Raw genomic sequence first — 21,987 nt, 5'->3', positions numbered from 1 at the left:
TGTTTCATTTTCACCAAAACTGTGTATCCAGCATATTTTCATCCAGATAATAATTAAGTGTTTTTTCACTCTGCAGATAATCTAAAAAACATTCTTAGTTTTATATACTGTAGGTAAAATGCATTTTTAGTTTTAAACCTGTCTAACATCGGTGTTGGGAGGTGTTAACCTGTAATTATGCCCATTGTGATATACTTTCACAGGCTATGAAATGTGCTATCCTGTATAGGATGTTTCCCGAGAAAGAATAACCCAAATTTGCAAACTGGATTAAAATGTCTAATTCAGTCATTCATTTTCTATGCCACTTGTCCTCATTAATGTAATGCTGGAGCCTATCTCAGCTAACTTCAGGCGAGAGGCGGGGTACACCCTGGGCTGGTCGCCAGCCGGTGGCAGGGCACATATAGACAAACAACCATTCACACTCACATTCATACCTATGGACAATTTAGAGTGGCCAACTGGCTGGTGACCAGTCCAGGTTGTACCCTGCCTCTCACCCGAAGTCAGCTGGGATAGGCTCCAGCATACTCCCGCGACCCTAATGAGGATAAGCAGCATAGAAAAGAAATGGATGGATATGGAGGTTTATGTCAGTATGCCTGTGCAAGGATGTGTTTCTTGTTGGTCACCAGCTCCACAGTGTCTATACGAGTGTGTATCTTTTTCCACTCAGGGCCGCATACTGAAAAATCAAGGAATGTCAGTGCAATTTGGATATTTTGCCTTTTATAAAAAAAAAAAGAAAAAAAAAAAGGCTAAAACCAATTAAATCTGCCGAAAAGTTAAATTAGACAAAAATAAAAACAAAAATCAAAAGTTATTGAAAAAAGGATTAGAGCCAACATTTCCTCCTCATATTACACCGTTTCCTCTTCTTTTCCCTCCTGTACTGTATTTTTACAATTTGCCACTGACCAATAAAAAATGAGCTGCAGGCCACAAAAGGCCGCCGGGCTGCACTTTGGACACCCTTGCACTATATGGACAAAGGTTTTGTTTTGTCATTCAAATGTCAAAGGTGTGGCCAGGACGGCAACAATTTTGTCTATTCATGAAGCATATTTGTGAGGTCAGAGGTCGGAGATGTTGAATGAGAGGAAACCCTTCCGCACTAACTAAATTGGAACTTTGGCATGTCTCACTCTCTACAGTTGCACTCAAAATGAGTCAACCTTCATTGTAAACTGGATTCAGTTGCAATAGCTTGCAATCAACCAACAAAACCAAAACAATTTAAATAGCTCAACACATATAATATTCTTTTGTTAATTGGTTGGACATTTCCACATTTCAAATGGGTTTGAGTCATTTTGAGTGTAGCTGTATATCTGGAGATTTGGTCAGCTGTAGCACGAAACCAAGTGAGTCATTTCAGCAGAACAATACCTAACCCCCAGTGTGAACACCGCTTTGATTTAAGGACCTGGTTTGGTGATATTTTATAGAAGACTAAATCTGCCAGCGCTCATTTGTAAAGCGCCTGCCTGCAGTAAAGCCTTGAGTCGGTGTTGAGGAGCAAATCCATGGAAACGAGGCTGGAGCCTGCCATGTTTGCCCTGCGAGGGAGAAGGGGCGAGGTCGCGCTTCATTCACTGGATGGATGAGAGGGATGATGAAGGACAAAAGAAGGAATGTCTCATGAGCCGCTTCAAACCCCAAAAGTCATTTGGGTATGTTTATTTAGTGCAGTGCTGTCACCCTCTACTTAAGCATGAAATAGACCCCCCAGGATTTCATGATCACACCAGCTAGAGAGATGAATCTTGGATATAATTTAGAGTAGTCAGTGTACAGCTTGGATATTTTTGGTGTTGAGTATAGAAAACCTGTTTATGACCTAAATATGGTTTTTACCATTATTTGAGCCATGCAGGCATGAAATAACACCCCTGTACTCGCATTACCTAATATAGTAGATATAAAAAGAGATAAGACATTACTCACACGTTAGCATTGAAAGTTCCGTGTTGTGTTGTGAACATAATGTGGGTTGATTGCACGGCATACAACACTTGATTAGCACTACTGCTATCTTTGTTTCCACCACATTGTGCAACTCCATTGCGCAGGCTACGGGATTTCCGCAGGGACATAAGAGACGACCGCCGCTCATAGCATATAGCAAGCTAAGTAGTTAGCCTCTAATTTATTTGTTCTCAACATAAAGTGTTTGAAACTCAGCAGGGAAGATCAAAGTAAGAAATAAAAAATGTACCACTTCTTGCAGTGCAAGTTAATATAGTGTAATCTGTCTCATGAATGTAACATTACTGACACCTAGTGGCCAGAATACCACATATGACTTGTCTTTCAATATTTTTGACTAACAATAGGCCATAGTCAACAATGAAACGGAGCTCATTTATTAATTCATTTTTGAAAAACCGCAATAGAGTGAGGGAGCGATGTTTGAAACGCAAAGTGGCAAAAGATGACTTATTTTTTGTGTGCTTTATCCCAGTGGTGTCCAAAGTGCAGCCCGGGGGCAGTTGTGGCCTACATTTCATTTTTTATTGGCCTGTGGAAAATTGTAGAAATAAAATAAAACAAAAAAAAACATGGGAGAAATAGTGTACAAAGGCACAATACAAAGAGAAAAAGTTGAAATGTTGACACTTATGATGCACACACAACATACTGCACATAATAACATACTATATATGCACTGCTCATCCAAATTTGATGTTGTGAAATTGCAAGAAATTACATTTTGCACTGTTGGATCTTAATGAGGTTCTAAGTAGAGCTTGAAAATGCAAAAGAAGAAATGGGAGTGAGACAAATTCATTGCAATTCATTGCAAACAAACAAAGGTATATTGCAATACATTACATTTACATTTCTACCAGGTTACAGTCTACTGCACTCATGTATAAATGAGAGGCAAAAACAGTGCTAGAAGTGCAGAAAAAAATTTTTTAAGGCAGGACAACAATCTTCTTCTCCAACGTTTGCTTCGGGAAGATGAGGCTTCTCATAACGCCGTCTAGCTCCTCCAGAGCGAGCTGGGCATGGAGTACCGCAACCTCATCTGGGTCGGAGCGAACCACCCACTTTAGAGCTCGGTACAGGTCCAACAAAACATCACTGAGGACCTGGTGGGGGCACAGAGCACAGATAATACTGTAGCTCCACTGCTGGAGTGACACTGAAGATTGGCTGCAAACGGATTAATACAAGCAAACAACTGTACGCACGCACAAGTCTGGATTTCCGAGCCAGGAAAGTGCATTGTGGTTTATAAACATACTGCCGTAACTATAGCACGAGTAGAAAGAAATGTAAATACTAGTAGAAAGAAACACTTTTTTCACACAGTATGCGAAAATCCTCCCTCACGTGACCCTTGAACCTCCACTCAGACCCCTACCTAACCTGTGTGATGTGTTCTGCCAGTGTGTGTTCTCATGTCAGCAGGTATCATTAAACTCTGCACAGCTGGTGCACTGCTGCCCTTCTGCAGCTGTTTAGTAATGACAGGCCCTGGTCTGAGATCAGCAGATGGCTGACTTTACAGGCACACCTAAGCCACTGGGTCGCAACACCATCTTTGGACCGCAAGACTTACTTGCCAGTGATTACAAAATAAAAAAAAATCCCAAGGACATCACCAACATTTTGAGGTTCCTCCCTGGAGATGCTTTGTCTGGCCTTCCATGCTCACCTTGAGCCAAATGCTACAAAGCTGATAGGACAGCACTTCACAACGCAGATGAATAAGGATCCGAAACATATTGCAACAGCAATGTGTTGTGAAAATAAAACTGGAATATTCTTCAATGCCCAAATAGAGCATGCTTTTCACTTTATGAGGACAAAAGTCAAGCTTCCACTAAGTGACTGTGGCAGCAATGAAGCCCTACGCATACATGAAATGGTTAGAATTCCTAACTAATAAATGCTACAGTATATTCAATCACATCTTGATGTTTTATTTCAAATCCATTGTGCTGGTCTCAAAACAAAACCATATAAAACTGCCATTCTCCATATACTGTACTTTTTGACCTAACTACTGTATGTCTGTGGAGAGTGTTTTGTTTGTGGGAGGGTTTTTGTACACAGTACTGTGCAAAAGTGTTCAGCTTAGTCTTAGGCCATTAGATTTGTTGTTTTAGCAATACTTAAATGACCATACTGGTAATGTATGGTCAAAGATGGCCACATTGTACCCCATCAGTTGTTGCTTTCCAAATGAAAAACGTGCTGTATGTACCATAGTCCCCACCCATCAATCACCAATACAACAGTCGTCTTGGTTACATACTATGCAGTATAATGAGTATAATCACTTGTAATACATACATATACTGTAGTTCGTTGAGTTGTGTTTTTTGTGATGACACTGTAAGCAAAGGACTGATGCAAACTGTGTTCTTTGCACAAATAAAACTCTACGGCTGACGACAATCAACCCCTGGTTTCCCCCTGTGGGATAGAACTAGAATGCCACTAAATAGAGTGCAGGCATCTACCAAGGGCTGTTAGCAATACCATCCATCCATTTTCTAAGCCGCTTATCCTCACTAGGGTGCCTGTTAGCAATTGTAGAGTGAATTTGTGTTCACTTGTCCATATGTTATTTAGTCAAAGATGGGGCGCACGATTATGACCTTTCCTTTGATGCCAGAGTGACTCAACTGTAATAAATTCACGTATAAATCATCTTTATCCAGATCCTCAACAAAATTAAATTGATGAGTCCTTGGCCACTATGCCACGTCTCTACAAAGTGACGCTGAAATTTTTTTTTTGTGTTTTTAGTGTAGTCTTACTGTGTTACTGTATCAAAATAACTGCTGTGGGAAAAAAAGGCCAATAAATCGATTAAACTAGTGGTGACCTAAAACATTTGATCAGTACTGTATAGTGGAGTTTCTATTTCAGGAGAGCAAAAATACAACGGGCCAGGATCAGAGGCCAAACAACTATCTGTGAATAACAGTCATTTTCAACGGCCAGTGAGAAAGAAGGAGAAGCAGAGTAATTGTAAAACAGGGTGGGAGTATCCCACCCGTCTTTTGTTCGGTGAGAAGCTGACATTAAGTCAAACCTTCCCAGGAGAGACCACAGGGACGTTGGGGTTAGATGAAAGGACCTGTCACTCTGATGGCCTCTCACTCTCCAAAGCACAACCCTTAGAGCTCTGTTCTGCTTCTAGTGCGAGCACACCAGATCAATAAGAAGTCATTTTGGTTATCTCACTAATTCTAATTAAGTGAAGAAAGCAGCAATAGGATATATTTGATGAGCTCTCTTGGACAGACATTCAACTATTCTGCATTTTTGATCAAAAACACCCTAACAAATATCAACGTGAAAATGTGCAAAATAAAAACAGGTAAATTGCCTATTAATCTTTTATTGTGTGCTTTTTGGCACAAAAAAATTAAACACCTAAATAAATGTTCTGAACTAATATTAATATAACTAAACTTTATCTTTGTCGTTTTTTTTTTAAGCACAGCATTATCTGTTTATCCACCTGTATCCTGTCACTCACTCACACACACATACGCACGCAAGTTATGTGTTTATCGTAAACATGTACCCTGTCACTCACACGCATGCACGCACGCTAACATGCTCAACTTGCCACACGCTGTGGGTTTCTGTACATGGTTGTATGTGTTACCTGAGTGGTCTTGTGACGAAGGCCTTGGATCAGCACTGTAATAACATGAACAGCAGCTCGCCTCACCTCTGCCTCCTTCTCGGTCTTTATCAGAGCCGTCAGACAGGAGCTCAGCTGCGCAACACACAAGGGTGAAATCACTGCAATGGATATTTGCAAAAGTAGCTATGCCAATGTCAGACCTTACTCAAAACAGACGCAAAAGTACCTTCGATGCATGTCTTATCATTATGTTTAATAGTGTCTATCGATGTGTTTCCACTCACCTCTTGAGCCAGTGGACCGAGAGCATAGTCCAATCTCTGGCAGAGTTCCCCCAGGTTGGACAGACTGCTGGCACGGACACTTTGGTCAGAGTCTCTGGTTCCTCTCAGGAACGCAGTCACCAGGGGATGACCCAAGTGGGGCGCTAAATCACCTACAGGAAGAGAGGCGAGAAAGATGAGGTTTATGTCAAATACTGTCAGAGAAAGAGAGTGCATACGCTGTTTCCCATACATTCATTTATTTGTGGTGGCCCATCATACATGAATTTGGACCGACACAGAAAGATTTGGCACTACTGAAAACATTTTTTTTTTTTTAGATTTGGCGCAGCCTGTTAACCCTTGCTCACAAATAAATGCATTACAATGGGACTGTACGTGTAGCTTTTCCTTACAACTCTGCACAGTAAATTGCACAACTGCTTCTTAACATGCCTCATATGCACATACCAAAACTATCTTGGTTGAGCATTGTAGCATATCTGTTCATCAATGTAGTGAGATATTAGATGTACAATGACGTGTACTGTACGTTATCTTTAAAACAGACACAACAAACAGCAAACACTTATACGGAGCCCAGGACGCATGCACATCTATCTCTGCAAGAAATGAAACCAACAGCTGTAAGTCAATAACGTCATTTTCTGTTGTTAAACGTGACATAATGTTGCACATTTGACACAAAACAAAAAGTTGTTTTTATCTGTCCACACAAACACCGAGTCTGAGTTAAAAAAAAAAAATCATCATTAATCCATTATGCAAATTAGACAATGATGCCACCACCCGTCAACTCAACACCACAGATAGATTGCAGTCCTGTGAGAAACAGCCGCATGTATATTCCCTGCAAAGCAATGATGGACAGGCGATGAGAAGAATGGATGAAAATTGCAATTAGAGCGATGACAAACGCTGAACATACAGTGTAGGATATGACCTGTGACCACAGCTATTTGCACGTGCCCTCCAGCACAATGAAGAATTCACAGAAGTTAGACAATAACGGCTGTGTGTTGAGTTATTCCAGTATATCTATAAAAGCTGTACACTGACTGCTCTAAGTTATAGCCAAGTCCCTTGAGAAGATATGATTAAATTGTTGCTTTTGTGTGATACTGTACATATTTAATAACTTAAGAACAAAAATTGGGTGCACAAGTTTGACTGTATTTGATTCATTTCGATCAAAAATGATGTGTATATAAACTGCTGACAGCTGTATGTCTGTTGTTGTGAAATATAGAAGAACAATGAGCCCCAAAAAATGAAGATGGCTTAAAAATTAATCCTGATAGTGTGTGTTTGTAGGTTCAACAAAGCAATGATTTCAAATGAAATAAGAACGCTACCCATGGTGTCAAGTTGTTTCCTGGCAACATGAGCTTTTCTGATGCTCCATTTGAGCTCACAGCAGCTGTGGCGTTCTACTGGCCAAATAATTCGTTATGAATGTTTCTCATTTTCTCTTCTCCAATTTGATTAGGAACCTCCGATTTGTTTCTTTGTCCCTCTTCAACATCCGGACATGGAAATATTAAGTTTCTAGTGCCATGAAGCATCACAGAATGCTTGCTGGTTTCCTCCAGATCACATAAAGACACATGGTGCAAGAAGAGGTTGTGTGAGAAGGAGACCCATTAACTAATCAGTGTACCACAAAACTGTTCTGAATGTTATTTTGTAGCAAAACTATCAAGCAGGAACTCTATTCCTCCATCGTGTACATCTGACACTTGACTACAGTGCCAATCCAAGCTGCCTGCCAAGACAGTTTCAGTCTTTATTTTGTACACGAGCTATAAATCTAAGTCCTTTTCAACAGGCTGTGATTGTTGTTACAATGGAAAAAAAAAAAAAAAAAAGAGAGAGTTGGCTATTGAGCCAATGATTGCCTCACAGTCATAGGATCTTTTAAATGTGTCTATAAATTACAATTAAATTGGCCCACTGATCTATTTATCCAAGATCACAAACAAGAATCAAACCAAAGACACAAGAATTTCATGTTTCATTGTGCTTAATGTTTACATGATGACAAAATGAAGGTCTACTCAACCTCCAGGCAAATAAGAAAATGACCCTCCCAGGGAAGCCAAACGATCTGGAAGATAAAACCCAGAAAAGGCAAGGGAGCTGAACAAAGGTTTTCGACACGCAGGGTCGCTTTTGTTATATGAATAAAAAGAACTAGAAATAATCCACAATTCAAAAAAGGTGCATGAATGTAGTTATGTATTACAAAGTGATCAGACACTCAAACGTGCAGAGAGGTATGAGTGCCGGCCAGTGAGGGACATACAGTAGGAGTAACCATGCCGAGGCCTCATGTGACTGTCCCCAGAACGTGACTTCCTTAAACACATCTGCAAGACTGCCTTGATTACAGTGGACTTGTGAGCAACAAAGTATTGGTTAGGTTACATGAAACAAAAAGCCCTCATCATTGGATTTGCCTCCGGTAGTGTCACAATGCATGCATGATTCTGAAGCTCACCCATAGCTCTGCTTGCCCTCATTAGGACTTCGCCAATTTTTAGGCGAAACTCCAAGGAGTGATCCGTGTTGGTGGTAGAGTGTGAAGGACCATCTTGAAAGTCTCTTAGGAGTCTTTCCAGGATCCTCTCAGGGTAGGAATCAGCCAATGAAGCAAGGCCTGCAGAGAGAATACTTTCAGTTCTCTGATCCTCAAGAATTATTAGTATAAAAAGCCTGGTATTCATTACAACAATATGCGCAATTGCACTCAAAATGACTCCACCTTCATTTAAAATTCAATTTTCAATTTGCTTTTAGCAGTAGAAAAGAATTTAAATAGCTCAACATGCATAATATTACAGTCACTATATTTTTTTGTAATTGGTCATCTATTGAAGGTTTGTACATTTTGAAAATAAATATACTTTACAATGAGGGTGGAATCATTTTAAGCAAGAAAAATGACATTCACAGCCAAACAGCTGCATTGTAATACCTTGAATAGCTGACAGGTAGATGAAGGAGTCCTCATTTTCCAGGTTTTCAAGGAAGAGCTGGAGTACATATTAGAGCTTTATTAATGATATCACACTGTGCAGTAAGTGATTTAAACAATTACAGTAGATTACGGGGGAATTACGGGGGTTTCGTCTGGGGACTGCCAACGAATGGCGAAAATCTGCGGGTATTTGAAACGCCGATAAAAATGTCTATTTTTGACACACGGCTCTTTTCCCCTCCAAACCCTCCTGCTAGCTTAACGTTGACATTCACCTCCGATTTCAGATTAACATTTTCAATAAAAGTGACTGTTGTCTTTCTTCAGTATGGCTCACACACTTATTAAACGCATTTTAAATGATAAAATATAGGTACTCACCACTAATGAACAGACGCAATCAGAGTCACGGTGCAGAAATTCTATACGTTGTACGTTCTATAAGCTTCACTTTTGTATCTCACAGCAACTATGGTGTGCTCAAGGATCGCCGAACAAAGTGCAAAATCTCAACGTTTGACAAAAAAACATCCGCAGTGAAGCATAAAGACATTAGTATGTGAAAATTGTGGGATTTTTTTTTAACAGCAGAACATGTATGCTGTGCATTTTACCAGTATTATCACCTATTTATGAATTATTACCAACTTGGGGTGAATTTTCAAAGAAACAAGAACATTTTTTGACCAAAAATCGGCAAATTTGTGGGGCTGTGAATGCTAAATTGCGAATATGCGGGGCTCCACTGTATTTATATTTTACTTTGTTGCATGACAGACATCTAAATCAAAGACATCAATACTGGTATGAACACATTAAAAACACTACCCAAGACTATCAAAGGGAATAATTCAAAATGTACCCCCAAGTACAAAGGGACCCTTAGGTAATGATATGGAAAAAAACATCCCCAAAATATGACAGACAAGAAAAATCAATACAGGGGGCTTCTACTGTGCTAACAAATGGTGGACAGCTTTTCAATGTGCAGACAGAGAGGGCACAGAGAATACTAAATGAGTTATTCTTTTTATGCTCAAGCCACCTAACAAGTCCCTAGATAACCCCACTGCTTCCCTTGGCGGGGCAGTTTCAAGCATGTCATTTATTATACACGTGTTCCAGTAGGCCCTGTCTTATCATGCCATACCAAACATATAACACGTTCCTGCCGCTTCCACCTTGCGATACTGCTGCATGCTGGATCCGATGTGGATATTTTGTGGGGAAAGGCAGCATGTCCCTCAACATGATGACGTCAGTAAGAGTAGTAGTGGATCCTTTTCCGCAAAGTCCACATGAGAAATTCGCCACTGCTAATACTATTAGCACAATGTCCCACAAGTAACTCATTGCATGAAAGTCAATTGAGAGCTCTGACGCTTTTAAGAGTTGATTGTTGAAGAAAACAATACCACACCACCACAAAAACCTACTCCACTCCAATGGATGCAAGATCACTTACTTGCAATTGAACTAGTACATTTACATAATCAGGGGCAAATCTGTAAAAATTATCCAATACGCAAATTTCTCCCTGATCATCACTTCTTTCCACTCCAGAGGTCATACCACTCATGGCCTCCAGAACCTCCTGTAGACCCTACCCATTCCACAATACAGCAGGTTTAAAATCCCCATTCTCACCTACATATTCTTCCATATTCAGGTCCATTATATTTCACAGACCTGCTTCACCACCACACATCTTCACTCTGTAACCACCAACCTATTATATCCACCTCATAGGACCAAGCATAAAACCGGGGGAGACAGAGTTCAGGCAAGAGGTGGGTTACACTCTGGACTGGTCAGCAGTCATTGACAGGGCACATTTAGACAGTCAATGACATCTATGGGAAATGTAGGTTCTCCAATGAACTTAAAATGCATGTTTTTGATCTACAGTATGGGAGGCACTGCAGTAGCTGGAGTAAAACCATACAAGCACAGAAAGCTCAAGCAAACCCCAAGTCTGGGACAAGATTCAAACCCAGAACAACCTGGCTCTGAGGCAGATGTTCTAAACCAAATTTCCACAATACCATTATTCAAATAAAATCATATAATCATTATCATTATTAATGATAACATTACAAAGATAATTATCTTATAGACAAGTATCTTAACATATTCAGAGCGAAATGTGTGTACTGTATATGCTGTATATACATAAGAAAATGTTGGTCTATGCTACACACAAACACAACTATTTAAAGAGTGGATGCTTCCCTTAAATGAACAATCTTTGAATCTGTTCTTACAATTCTGCAGTGCATTACTCTAACAAAATGGCAGAAAACCAACAACAAAAAACTTACAATAAGTACTTTCTCCAGGTCATGTAGAGTCTCTGGGTCTTTGCTTTGCACCTTTTGGGTCAAAGTCCTTAGAGCAAATGCTTTAGTTGGAATGTCAGGGTCACATGCCTCAAGAAGCCAATCTGAAAAGCCCTTAGAGGGAAGTGAAGTTTCACTTGTCACTGAGCCCTGAAAGGATGCTGGTTGTCTAATATGGGAATTTACATGATTGTTGTTGACCAACAAAGGTGTATGAGGACAAGTCTGAGATTCCTTTGTTACTTTGTTTTGGTTCTTACAGGGTACATAGCTCTTGGGTGACATCTCACTGTCTTTGGTGCCTGGAGCAGCAATGTTTGAGAGGTTATCTGGTCGGTAAGCACCCTGGGTAGCAATGACAGCTCTTAAGTTTGAGGCTAGCTCTTGGATGAGCACATCTGGGTGTTTCTGGGATAGAGTCCCTAGTGGCTGGAGCAGTCTTGACATAGAGGAGTAGACCTCCACAGTGAGCTGTAGATAGCATTGGAAAAAGGAAGGTGTTAGGTAAAGTAAGTTCCATGCTATCTAATGTATATTTTACCAATTTTATTACACATAAATAATTTCAAATAAAACTGCACATGTCATGAAAACAGCAATTTATAAAACAACATTCCTTTTCAATAAAATGTGAAATAAGATAAATGTAAAATTGAGTACCTGGGGTTCAGAGAGCAGAGTAGCCAACAGGCCGATCCCCATAGTCAGTGTTTGGCTCTCTATCGGATTTCCAATACTGAGACCATTGGCCTGATCCAGACCCACGCAAGCCCTCTGAAGCAGAGATACTATAAATCCAACCACCTGGAGATAAACACATTGACACACAAAGAAACAACTCAAACGTGTCATTTGTAAAAGGTAAAAAAAAACAAACTCTTAAATGCCACACCAAACTACACAAACCTGAATGTTTTTTCTCATCAGTACAGTATGCTGCAGGGATTCCACCATTACAGCCAGAACCTGAAGCAAAGCCAGCATGTGGCCTTGCCTTGTGACACGGCCATGCTGCTGCTCCACCTCCAGGAGTGTCATTGCCGATATGTCTAACTGCTGTCCGTCTTCCTCCTCTTCTTCAGCATCTGCTGTCGTCCACCTGGTTAATTCCTGAACACAAACACCATCTCTTATAAACAGCAACCTAAAAATGTCACAGTATTGATTAAAAACACTGTACATTTCAAGCTTTCTTATGAAAACATGACAAAGTCAGCAAAAGAATATTTCATGAACACATTTTGAAAATGGTTGGAGATGGTTTTGATATAGTAACATATTCATCTCGATAGACTTTAATCCTAATAGAATAGTGCCATAAATAGTGAGTAACGTCTATTTACAAATTTGGGGATTTCACAATCTTATCAGTTTGTCCTTGAGTCAGAGCTTTCAAAATAAATCTCAATGTGGTATTTAAAAAAATTGTTTTAGGGAACAAATGACGAGAGCTTGATTGCTCACCTGTAACAAGTCCAGGAAGAAGTCTCCTGGCAGATCATTGTCTTTGAGTTGAGATAACAGGTGCATTAGACACTCCAGCCGCCACTGCTCCCCAGACAGCTTCTCATATAGTGTGTTGTCTTCATCACTGGCCAAAGAAGGACAAACTATTGTTAAGCTTGTGATAAAGGTTTTTAGCAAAGACCACATTGTGAAGTGGATCTAGCACCTGCAGCCGTCTCTGCAACTGAGTTGGACACCACCACTGCTGCCAGGAGTGAAATGGAAGCCTGCTGCAACATCAGCATGCACCTGAAGACCTGACAGTTGCCTGAGTACTGATAGGGCTGCTGAAGCCTCTGTGTGGCTCAGATACCAGAGCAAAATTTCACAACATGGCGTTCTGTGGAGAAACAGAAGACAACATTTTTACTGTCCCATAACCCCCCATAATTGCTCTCTAGGGACTACATGGTATGGTTACGCAGGGAAAAGCTGGCCTTTGTCTGTAACTTTATTTATTATATGGACAAATCAACCAGACTAAGTAAACCATAGTTTAATTATTGTGCTCATGCCTGAACAAACCAACCACACCATTGGTGCAATCGAAGTAGTAGATGTCACTATGACTGAGCCACAGTGGCTCCATATCTTGTATAGGATTAGATGTCAACGATGGTTAGATTTGAGAGTGTTTCTCTCATTAAAATAAACTTCACACACACGCACTCAAGTTTATCTGCCTGTTGTGAAGAAGGCTGACCTTCATGCAGCCAGCACGGGGTCGATTCCCCCCTGTGACTGTAGCTACTTCTACTTGGTGTACTGTATACTCACTACGTGCAGCAGTTTAAACTGAAGCGGTGTAAAATTTTACAACAACTAAAGTTCACAAAATAAAACATACATACATTTATAAATATTATTAAAGTGCAATGCAAACCCATCCTCATTGGTTGAAAAAAATACAGTGTATTTACTGAAGAATAAAATGGATTTTCGCTTAATTTTTGTTCAAATGAACATCAAAATACAGACAAGAAAGGCATATTTGCAAGGTACCGATAGAAGGTAGCAGTAGCAAAGTGAAACCCCACAAATGTGGAGATACAGGTGATACAATGCATGTGACCAAAGTTGACAATCCTTGCTGATACGACAGAAAAGTACCGTAGGTTGGAGACATTCTGCTTGGTGAAACAGTAGAGTGTGAAGACAACAGGAAGAACCTCTTCTAACGCTTTGAGGAGGAGAGCAGACGACCTGTTTCCCACCACCCAGATCTGACCACAAGAAAAGAAGACACTGGGAAATTCACCTGGTTTGAATCAACTAATAAAGTTTTCATCCCCCAACGGGAGTGTGTCATAAAATTTTTTGAAATTGAAATATTAAAATAAGAAAGGTACAGTATATTTGTTTAAATACACAATTTCATCTGTACACACCTTGTTGATGTCCTCCACACATTGCATCAGTTCCCATTCCTCCACAACAACTTGGCAGTTAATATCTGGAAACACACATGAATCACCAGTGATGTGCGGTCAGGGGAGTCAGAGTCTTTGCTTTGCACCTTTTGGGTCAAAGTCCTTAGAGCAAATGAGTCAGAGTCAATAATAACATCAAGTAAATATTAATATTTGTCAATTTAACTGTATTATAAATGTATTTTTGGAAGATTTCAATCACTTTAAACATTTACTTAAGTAAAAGTCGCTGAATTTGCACGTTTCCTGATCAACTACAGCGTGGCTTCAAGGCTTAGTGCGCAAGCCTCGCCTGTCGTTTGAGTGCACATTGTTGAGTTGGCTCATGGTGCCTGTAGGTTTGTCTTTGTCAGCATGTCGCCAATAATATGATGTTGCAGAAACATTCATTGTGCACCATGACTTTCTACAGCCTGTGTAATGTCTTTAATGTAAGTATGACATCATTATTCTTGCTAATCGGACAATAAAATACACAGAAATGTCATATGGGAGGCACTTGCAGTACAGATGCATCCTGAAGGGGTCAGTAATGCATGAGCTGGAAGGTGCTTGTCATTGCCTTTTTTTCCCTGAGGAAAAGCCAGCAAATTTTTTTTAACTTTATTGAAATACACAAACAAGAGTGCCGGCTACAGCTAGATTTACAAACAAGTCAAATGCAAAATATTTTTATGCTCTGCTGAACGAATGAATGAATGAGACTGCCAAGATGGAGGATTATATACCCAAGCTCACCAGGGGGTCAGACTTTTAGAACAAAGTATCAGAACTTTTCCTGAAGAAGGACATGGTGTATGTACTCCATATACAGATAAAAGGTAAGAAGACAAATGTTTTTCACTTAATAAATAGTACGTATATACATGAGTCTAAGGAGTATCTGAAAATAATATGAATACATTTTTTTAACCAAACTGCCTCATTATCCCCTTTTTTGTTGTTATCCTCATAATGAGCATCATGTATTAACAAGCCTCCAAAAGAGTTAGTGCCTCACCAGCCATGAACCTCACCACACCTCACTGTGCATCACTCTTCTGTCTTATTGGCATCTTACTTCTTCAAAAGATGACAACTCCATTCTGTTCTCATGAAAAAAGCTTTTTCCTTAATGCGGGTCCCCCGTATTTCAAGACATACTGTACTGTTTTTTTCCTCTTTATTGTGTATCTATGAATGAACTACAAAAACGTACCACAGACAAACGTGAGAAACCTGTGTCTGGTCGAGTGTGGCAGAGCAACCTTAAGCATCTTGCATGTCCTTTCCGCAAGAAATGAATAGGCTTGGTTGCAGATACATAATGTATCCTATCAACCATCAAACAATTATAAAGTTTAAAACTCCCTCTATCCCAACTTATTCTAATAAAAGTCCTCTTTACAAACAGTACATAATTATTAAACACCTCATATGGGTCATAGAAGAAACACTAAAATCTCTTGATTCTTTGGGGGTTTTTTCATGTGTTGCACATTTAGTTTGTGTGCAACTGAACCCAACCCACACCACCCCACCACTGGTATAAAATTAACTCTGCAACTCTGGACAGAAACCCTCCATCCATCCATTTTCTATGCCGCTTATCCTCACTAGGGTCGGGGTGGTATGCTGGAGCCTATCCCAACTGACTTCAGGCAAGAGGCGGGGTACACCCTGGACTGGTCGCCAGCCAATGGCAGGGCACATATAGACAAACAACCATTCACACTCACATTCATACCTATGGACAATTTAGAGTCTCCAATTAACCCAACGTGGCCGAGTGGTTAGAATGTTGGCCACACAGTTAGGAGATTGGTTAAAGACCTGGGCTCGAGTACTCCGGTTTCCTCCCACATTCCAAAAAAAATATGCATGTTAGGTTAACTGACGACTCTAAATTGCCCATAGGTATGAATGTGAGCATGAATGATTGTTTGTCTATATGTGCCCTGCGATTATGTACCCTGCCTCTGGCCCAAAGTCAGCTGGGATAGGCTCCAGCATACACCTATGACCGTAATGAGGATAGACGGCATAGAGAATGGATGTATGGATGGAAAGTAACCATGCATGTTTTTGGAACAGAAAACAGCCTTGTAAAAATAATGTTGCACACAATGATTCTACCTTGAAAATAAGATACTGTATATTACATCCAAATGTGTTGTGGTGATTACTAACCAGCAGCAGTGATGCAGTGGTGGAGAGGAGCCAACAGAGGAACCAGCAAGTATAGCTGAGCATAATTGGGCTTCTCTTGCACCAAGTACAGAGTCGTGCTGGTGGCCACACGCTGAAACTGTTGCGCTGTGAGCTTGTCTTTAAGGTGAAGGAGCTCAAGGATCTGCACCAAAATAGACCAATGAGATTCAAGCAATGAGACCCAACGAACATATTTAACAAAAATATATGACAGTTGACCCAAAATTATGAGGTAATTGGATTCTAAACAGTTAAACAACAATTTTGTTCAATGACAAATTCTTTCAGTCACATAATGGGAGCTTCAAATGATTTTATGTGTGTGCCACCGACCTGAGAACAGATTTGCTTATAGTAAGTGTCTGCTGAAGCAGACTGCTGGGGGCATGCTGCCAGGATCCTGGCTATACCATCACATTTCTTCCAGTCTGACTCACCCCCTAGAAGGCATGACAAATATCACAGCTAACATGTAGAACCATTTATCCTGTCCTCCCTTGTCTCCATGGTCACCCAGTCCCGATCTTGCTCACCTGTTCCTCCCTCTAGGATGGCTCTAACTACAGCTCGAACCCCATTCGGCTGCATCAAACGCTCAGAAAGCAAATGACCACATAGTCTCCTCAGCCAGCTGGAAGCTGTCCTGTCTTTGGAAGCATTGGACCTTCCTACTGGACCGGGCTGGAGGGGAGAAGTAGACCTTTTAACATTACACGGCAAATATCTGGACTGACATGTTCTGCTAGTTTAACACACATTTGGACAGATTTTTGATAACAATATTTGAGCGAGATGGGCCTTTTGTGTACAGTTCAGTTCATGAAAAATGGGTTGCCTTTATATTTTTGTTGACTGTATTATGAGCATCAGCTCAATGTTTGGCTTGTGCGCCTGCATCTTTATCGTTTTGGTTGATTTGGGCCACTCTTGGTTGTGATATTGTCTCAAGGCAGGCAGAAATTACAGTGTAAACAACACTCCACAAAAAAAAATCTTATCATTGACAAATGAAACTGAGAAATAATACTACTAATAATAGTTAAAAGCCTACTGAGCAAACACGAAAAATTAAACATACATGAATATACTGTATATAAGAACATAGATAATTGGGGAAAAAACATTCAGCTGAAATATATAATTTTCCAAGTACAAAATGTTGTACTGACAACATAAAATTAATGGTAATATTTAACCTCAAGTTGAGAATTAAATGCTTATTGTAACTTTTGTTTGCATTCTTAACTTTTTCTTTTATTGAACACTAGATATGATTTTTTTGTTTGCAGAGGTAATTTTTAAGACGAACTTACAAATTGTATGTATCTAACAAAAGAAACCTCTACAGTACAGCCATACTATCTCACTGAGGTAATGAACAATATCGCATATCAGACATGAACACACACCTGTTTGGTTCCACCTTGTAAGATAAGGAGCTCCTTGATGACAACTGGCTGATAGACTTTTCCCAATAGATGTCTGAGAGCCTCCTGGCAGTTTCCACGTTCCTCTTCACTGAGGTCCTACAATCAAACAACTATCAACATGCACCTGGACATTATAATACATTATAATACTACAAAATATGACATATTAATTACTGGCCTTGAAGCTATTTCAGATTTTTTTTTTTAATTGAAGTACTCTTCAAACAAGATAATAAGAGGCCATGGGTGTCCTACCTTAACATCCTTTGAGGTGCTACCCTCAGACTGTTGTGGCTGGTAACCAAGCTGACAGAGCGCTGCCATCACATCTCCAAGGTGCCGGGTGAATACCAATGTGGCAAGAGATGACAGTTCAGCCAAGTGCAACAATACATTGGTTGTGGTTAGAAGCCGGTGATGCGCCACACAAGATGTTTGACCACAAACCATTTTCTCCACCATTGCACCAAATGCTGACCTGTGACCAAGTGGTACACCCACTCCAGGAGCCAAGTATGGGCAGAGCCCCAGGGAAACCACAAACTGAAGCGCTGAGCCAAGTGTTTTCTGCTGGGTGACACTGAGGACATCTGGGGGTAACGGTGGAGCCATCTCAGGGGTGTGTAGTCTGGCTGTAGAGGTAGGTGTCAGCTTGAAAAGCTCAAGTTCAACGGAAAGGTGGCGTGCTAAGGTGAGGAGCATAAGAAGACACTCCTGGACAAAGCCCCACATCACATCCTCTGTGTCATTTAAAAACCAGCTTGCCCCTGTCATCACATCCTCTCTAAGCCTCCTCACATCCTTTAAGCTGCTGTCATTGTACAGCTGCTCCAGGAGAGCATCTCTGTTGGTCAGCAGTGCTGCTTGAAACGCCTCCTCCTTTGAGGACGTTGCATCACGCCCAGATACCTCTGCAGACATTGAAACATGAAAAAGTTATTCTTTTCATTACACCCAGCTAAGCAGAATGTCTACAGATATTAGCAACTGAATAAAGTATAAGCTACTAACTAATGGACGTCATACTATAGGCTGCAACACAACTCCCATTACACTTGAAGGAATACACAAAGAAAAGAATTACTTCATTGTCACTCTGAAAGTGTTTCACTAAATTATGGAAACTACTGCAACATTCTTCTAATGTGCCCCTGTCACAATCTGCGTACATTGTTCATTACTTACCACCAATAGGCTTCGTGAGAACATTCAAAAGCGAAATTATTGCTGTAGTCATCCCTTACACCCCTAATTAGTGAACCAGTCTGTACATAATTTGGAGTTTTCTGCCTGACCGTGTTACACGGAACTAATTCGCAGCGGAAATGCTACGGCAACGCAAGTGTGACGCTCCAGCGGAAGTGACATCAGTCAGGACCTCATTTGTTTAAATGAAACCGCTATGAAATGGAACCAAACGAATTGAAACAGGAATCTATATTTTTTTTAGCCATGTCATTGCAAATAGACTTACAAATGAGCACAATAATTAAGTGATAAGCCTAAGTTTACCGTGTCACTTCAGCGTTAAAATACAAGAATCACTGTTTTATTATTTATATGCAGTATTTGTGTTACAATAATCTACGTAGAAATATCCACAGTCATGGAACCGCTGATAAAATACAGATGGTGTAAAGAGTATCTGGAGAAAAGTGACGTGCGGTGAGGTCCATGGCTGGTGAGGCAAGAACTACTTTGGATTTTTTTTTGTAACAGAAAATTCTTGCGCTGTAATCAATGTTTATGAATGACAAAAAGAGTAATCTACTTCTCTTAAAAATGTTTTCAAATATTTTTAGTCCCATTTAATTACTTTTTGTAAAACTGACTTTCCTGATCATCTTCTAAAGGTATGCGTTGCATTAAACTTTGATACTACGTAGATCCTTATCATAACAAATACCTTATGAACACTGAAATTGAGTTGTTGTGCATTGTAATTTCACACCATAGAGGTAGGAAAAACCTTAAACTTGAGGGAAATTTTAAGATTTGGGTCTAGTAAATTTACTGTTTCAATTGAATTTTTGTTAATTCGTGTTAATTTTTATACCGAAACATAAATGTAGTGAATGAAGATACATGTATGTCTATGCGTGTGTGCTTTTTTGGGTGAAGCAAGATGGCCGACCAATGGCTTCATGCGGTCAGCAGGGACGCCCCTTCCAGTAGTAGAGTTCAGTGGTCACAACGCACTCAACAACTAATGGGAAATTGCATTTCCAGGATAAACTTGACTGAACGCAGCGATGGTGAGCTTCATACAAAATAATTTCAGACAAAATCATTACTTTGTGGTTTTCTGTCATATATACCAAAACAAACGAAAAACATGTATAACCACTTTGTAATGGGACAGTGACTGCAAGTGCTCGGTTTTCCATGAAAGGGACCTTTCCCTGAAAGGCGAATTGTGAATAGTGTTTAGCACAACTGCAGTAAAATTAGTGACTATTTTAAAATGCTGTATTCACTTGTCCATAAACTTTCTGAAATGTCACAATCGTCACCTGATCCCATGATAGTTGGAACATACTGTACCCTTAATAGAAATAAGTACAATAACTATAAGGGTTTGACCCTTGTTCATAGATTATAACACACACACACACACACACACTAAGAAAAGACAAATTCACAAACAAGCTATAAATAATGCTTTACAAGACAAATGGATTTGTAAAATAAGACTTGTAAAAGAGAGTGGGTTTAAATCTTTTATGTACAAATTCTGATACAGTATATGGGGGGGGGGGGTGAACACACCCTTTTCTCTACATTCAATTGACCACTCAAACACCAGGGTGTGGTAAATATTTAAACTGGACCCAACTTCATCTACTATATATCTATATTGTATATACAGTGGGGAAATAATTATTTGATCCCCTGCTCATTTATTAAAGTTTACTCCCTTACAAAGACACGTCCTGATTTTTTTTTAATGCTAGGTTTATTCGAACAGAGAGAGACAAAATGTATTTTTTAAACCATTAAATGAAGGTTAAAAATTAATTTGTATTTGAGGGGAGTAAGTATTTGATCCCCTAATAAAACCTGATTTAGTACATGGGGAGAAATTCTTGATTTGCAAAGCACGGAGGCCCGATGTTTGTTATTGGTCACCACGGTTGGAGGAAGTTTGTCTCTTTACTCCTTACAGATACATTTAAATCCTGAAGGTTTTGAGGCTGTGACTTGGTACCTTTAAGATTACGCCACAGATGTTCTATGGATAACAGACTTGAGATTAGGTAGACCATTACAGGATTTTAATGCACTTCTTGAGCCGCTCCTTCATTTCCCTGTCCGTATGTTTTGGGTCATTGCTATGCTGGAAGACCAATCCACGACCCATCTTCAATGTTTTGGCTAAGGTCAGAAGGTTCTCATCCAAGATTCCACGGAGCATGGCCCTGTTCATCAGCCTTGGGAAGTCCTCTTGTACCCTTAGCAGAGCAACAGCCCCAATACAAAAATGTTTGCATCGCCATGCTTGACAGTAGGGATGCCGTTATTGGTGTCATATTCAGCAATTTAGATCATGTTAGATCATTAACCAGCTCCTCCATTGTATTCTGGGCCGATCCCTGATGTCAGAATTATTCATTCCTCACAGGGTGAGATTTTGCATGGAAATCCAGAGCGACAGTGACTCGTACCATGTAGTTCTTCCATTTTCAGATTCCAACAATAACAAAGGTCTCTAACTCTCTAGGCTTTTTGCTGTAGGGAGAGAACTAATTTGTGTGCTTCATGAGCACATTACCAGTCTGTGGGGTCACAATTGTTGTTGTTTGGTGGGTGATCAAATACTTTTTTAATTAAATCAATTACAAAATAATGTATTTAAAAAAATTATACAAATATGGTTTGGTCCTGTCTTTGTATGAGTTTAAACTTACAAAATCAGCAGATCAAATACTTATTTTCTTCACTGTAAACGTGTGCCACCAAAAAAAGTGCACTCTACACTGACAGACCTACGATGTAATGTAGAACTTACTGCATTTCATTTCCCTCCTCAAGCAGCCTTTGGTCTGCCTCAGTTTTGAGTTTTGGCCTGACTGCAATGTAGACAACAACCCGTTTGACAATCTGGGGCTATTCAGTATCAAATATAATTACAGAACAAGTTAAAAATACAGTTTTAAATTGTCAGTTATTTAAAATTGTCACCCCTTAATGTAATAAACATTACT

The 21,987-nt window shown here is 39.9% G+C and overlaps 1 protein-coding gene across 2 annotated transcripts; it reads right to left on the bottom strand.

The window, feature by feature from the left end:
- Window positions 1–350: 350 nt before the first annotated feature.
- Window positions 351–21,922, bottom strand: tango6 (transport and golgi organization 6 homolog (Drosophila)). 2 transcript variants are annotated; one of them, XM_054776090.1, is made up of 18 exons: window positions 18,968–21,922; window positions 18,038–18,693; window positions 17,762–17,878; window positions 16,886–17,033; window positions 16,686–16,792; window positions 16,332–16,494; window positions 14,121–14,185; window positions 13,843–13,955; window positions 12,899–13,072; window positions 12,691–12,817; window positions 12,133–12,336; window positions 11,887–12,030; window positions 11,209–11,697; window positions 8,885–8,942; window positions 8,408–8,566; window positions 5,908–6,059; window positions 5,708–5,755; window positions 351–3,101 (listed from the first exon to the last, which is right to left on the bottom strand). In XM_054776090.1, the coding sequence occupies exons 1-18, from the start codon at window positions 19,017–19,019 to the stop codon at window positions 2,925–2,927; spliced, it is 3,153 nt and encodes a 1,050-aa protein (XP_054632065.1). In that variant the 5' UTR covers window positions 19,020–21,922; the 3' UTR covers window positions 351–2,924. The 2 variants fall into 2 exon arrangements, with proteins under 2 accessions (XP_054632065.1, XP_054632064.1); XM_054776089.1 differs by having other exon boundaries at window positions 354–3,101; window positions 5,642–5,755.
- Window positions 21,923–21,987: the final 65 nt, after the last annotated feature.

This window comes from Dunckerocampus dactyliophorus, chromosome 5 (genome assembly GCF_027744805.1).
Source record: "Dunckerocampus dactyliophorus isolate RoL2022-P2 chromosome 5, RoL_Ddac_1.1, whole genome shotgun sequence".
Classification (NCBI taxonomy): Eukaryota; Metazoa; Chordata; class Actinopteri; order Syngnathiformes; family Syngnathidae; genus Dunckerocampus; species Dunckerocampus dactyliophorus.
This window is presented reverse-complemented; position numbering and strand designations above follow the sequence as displayed.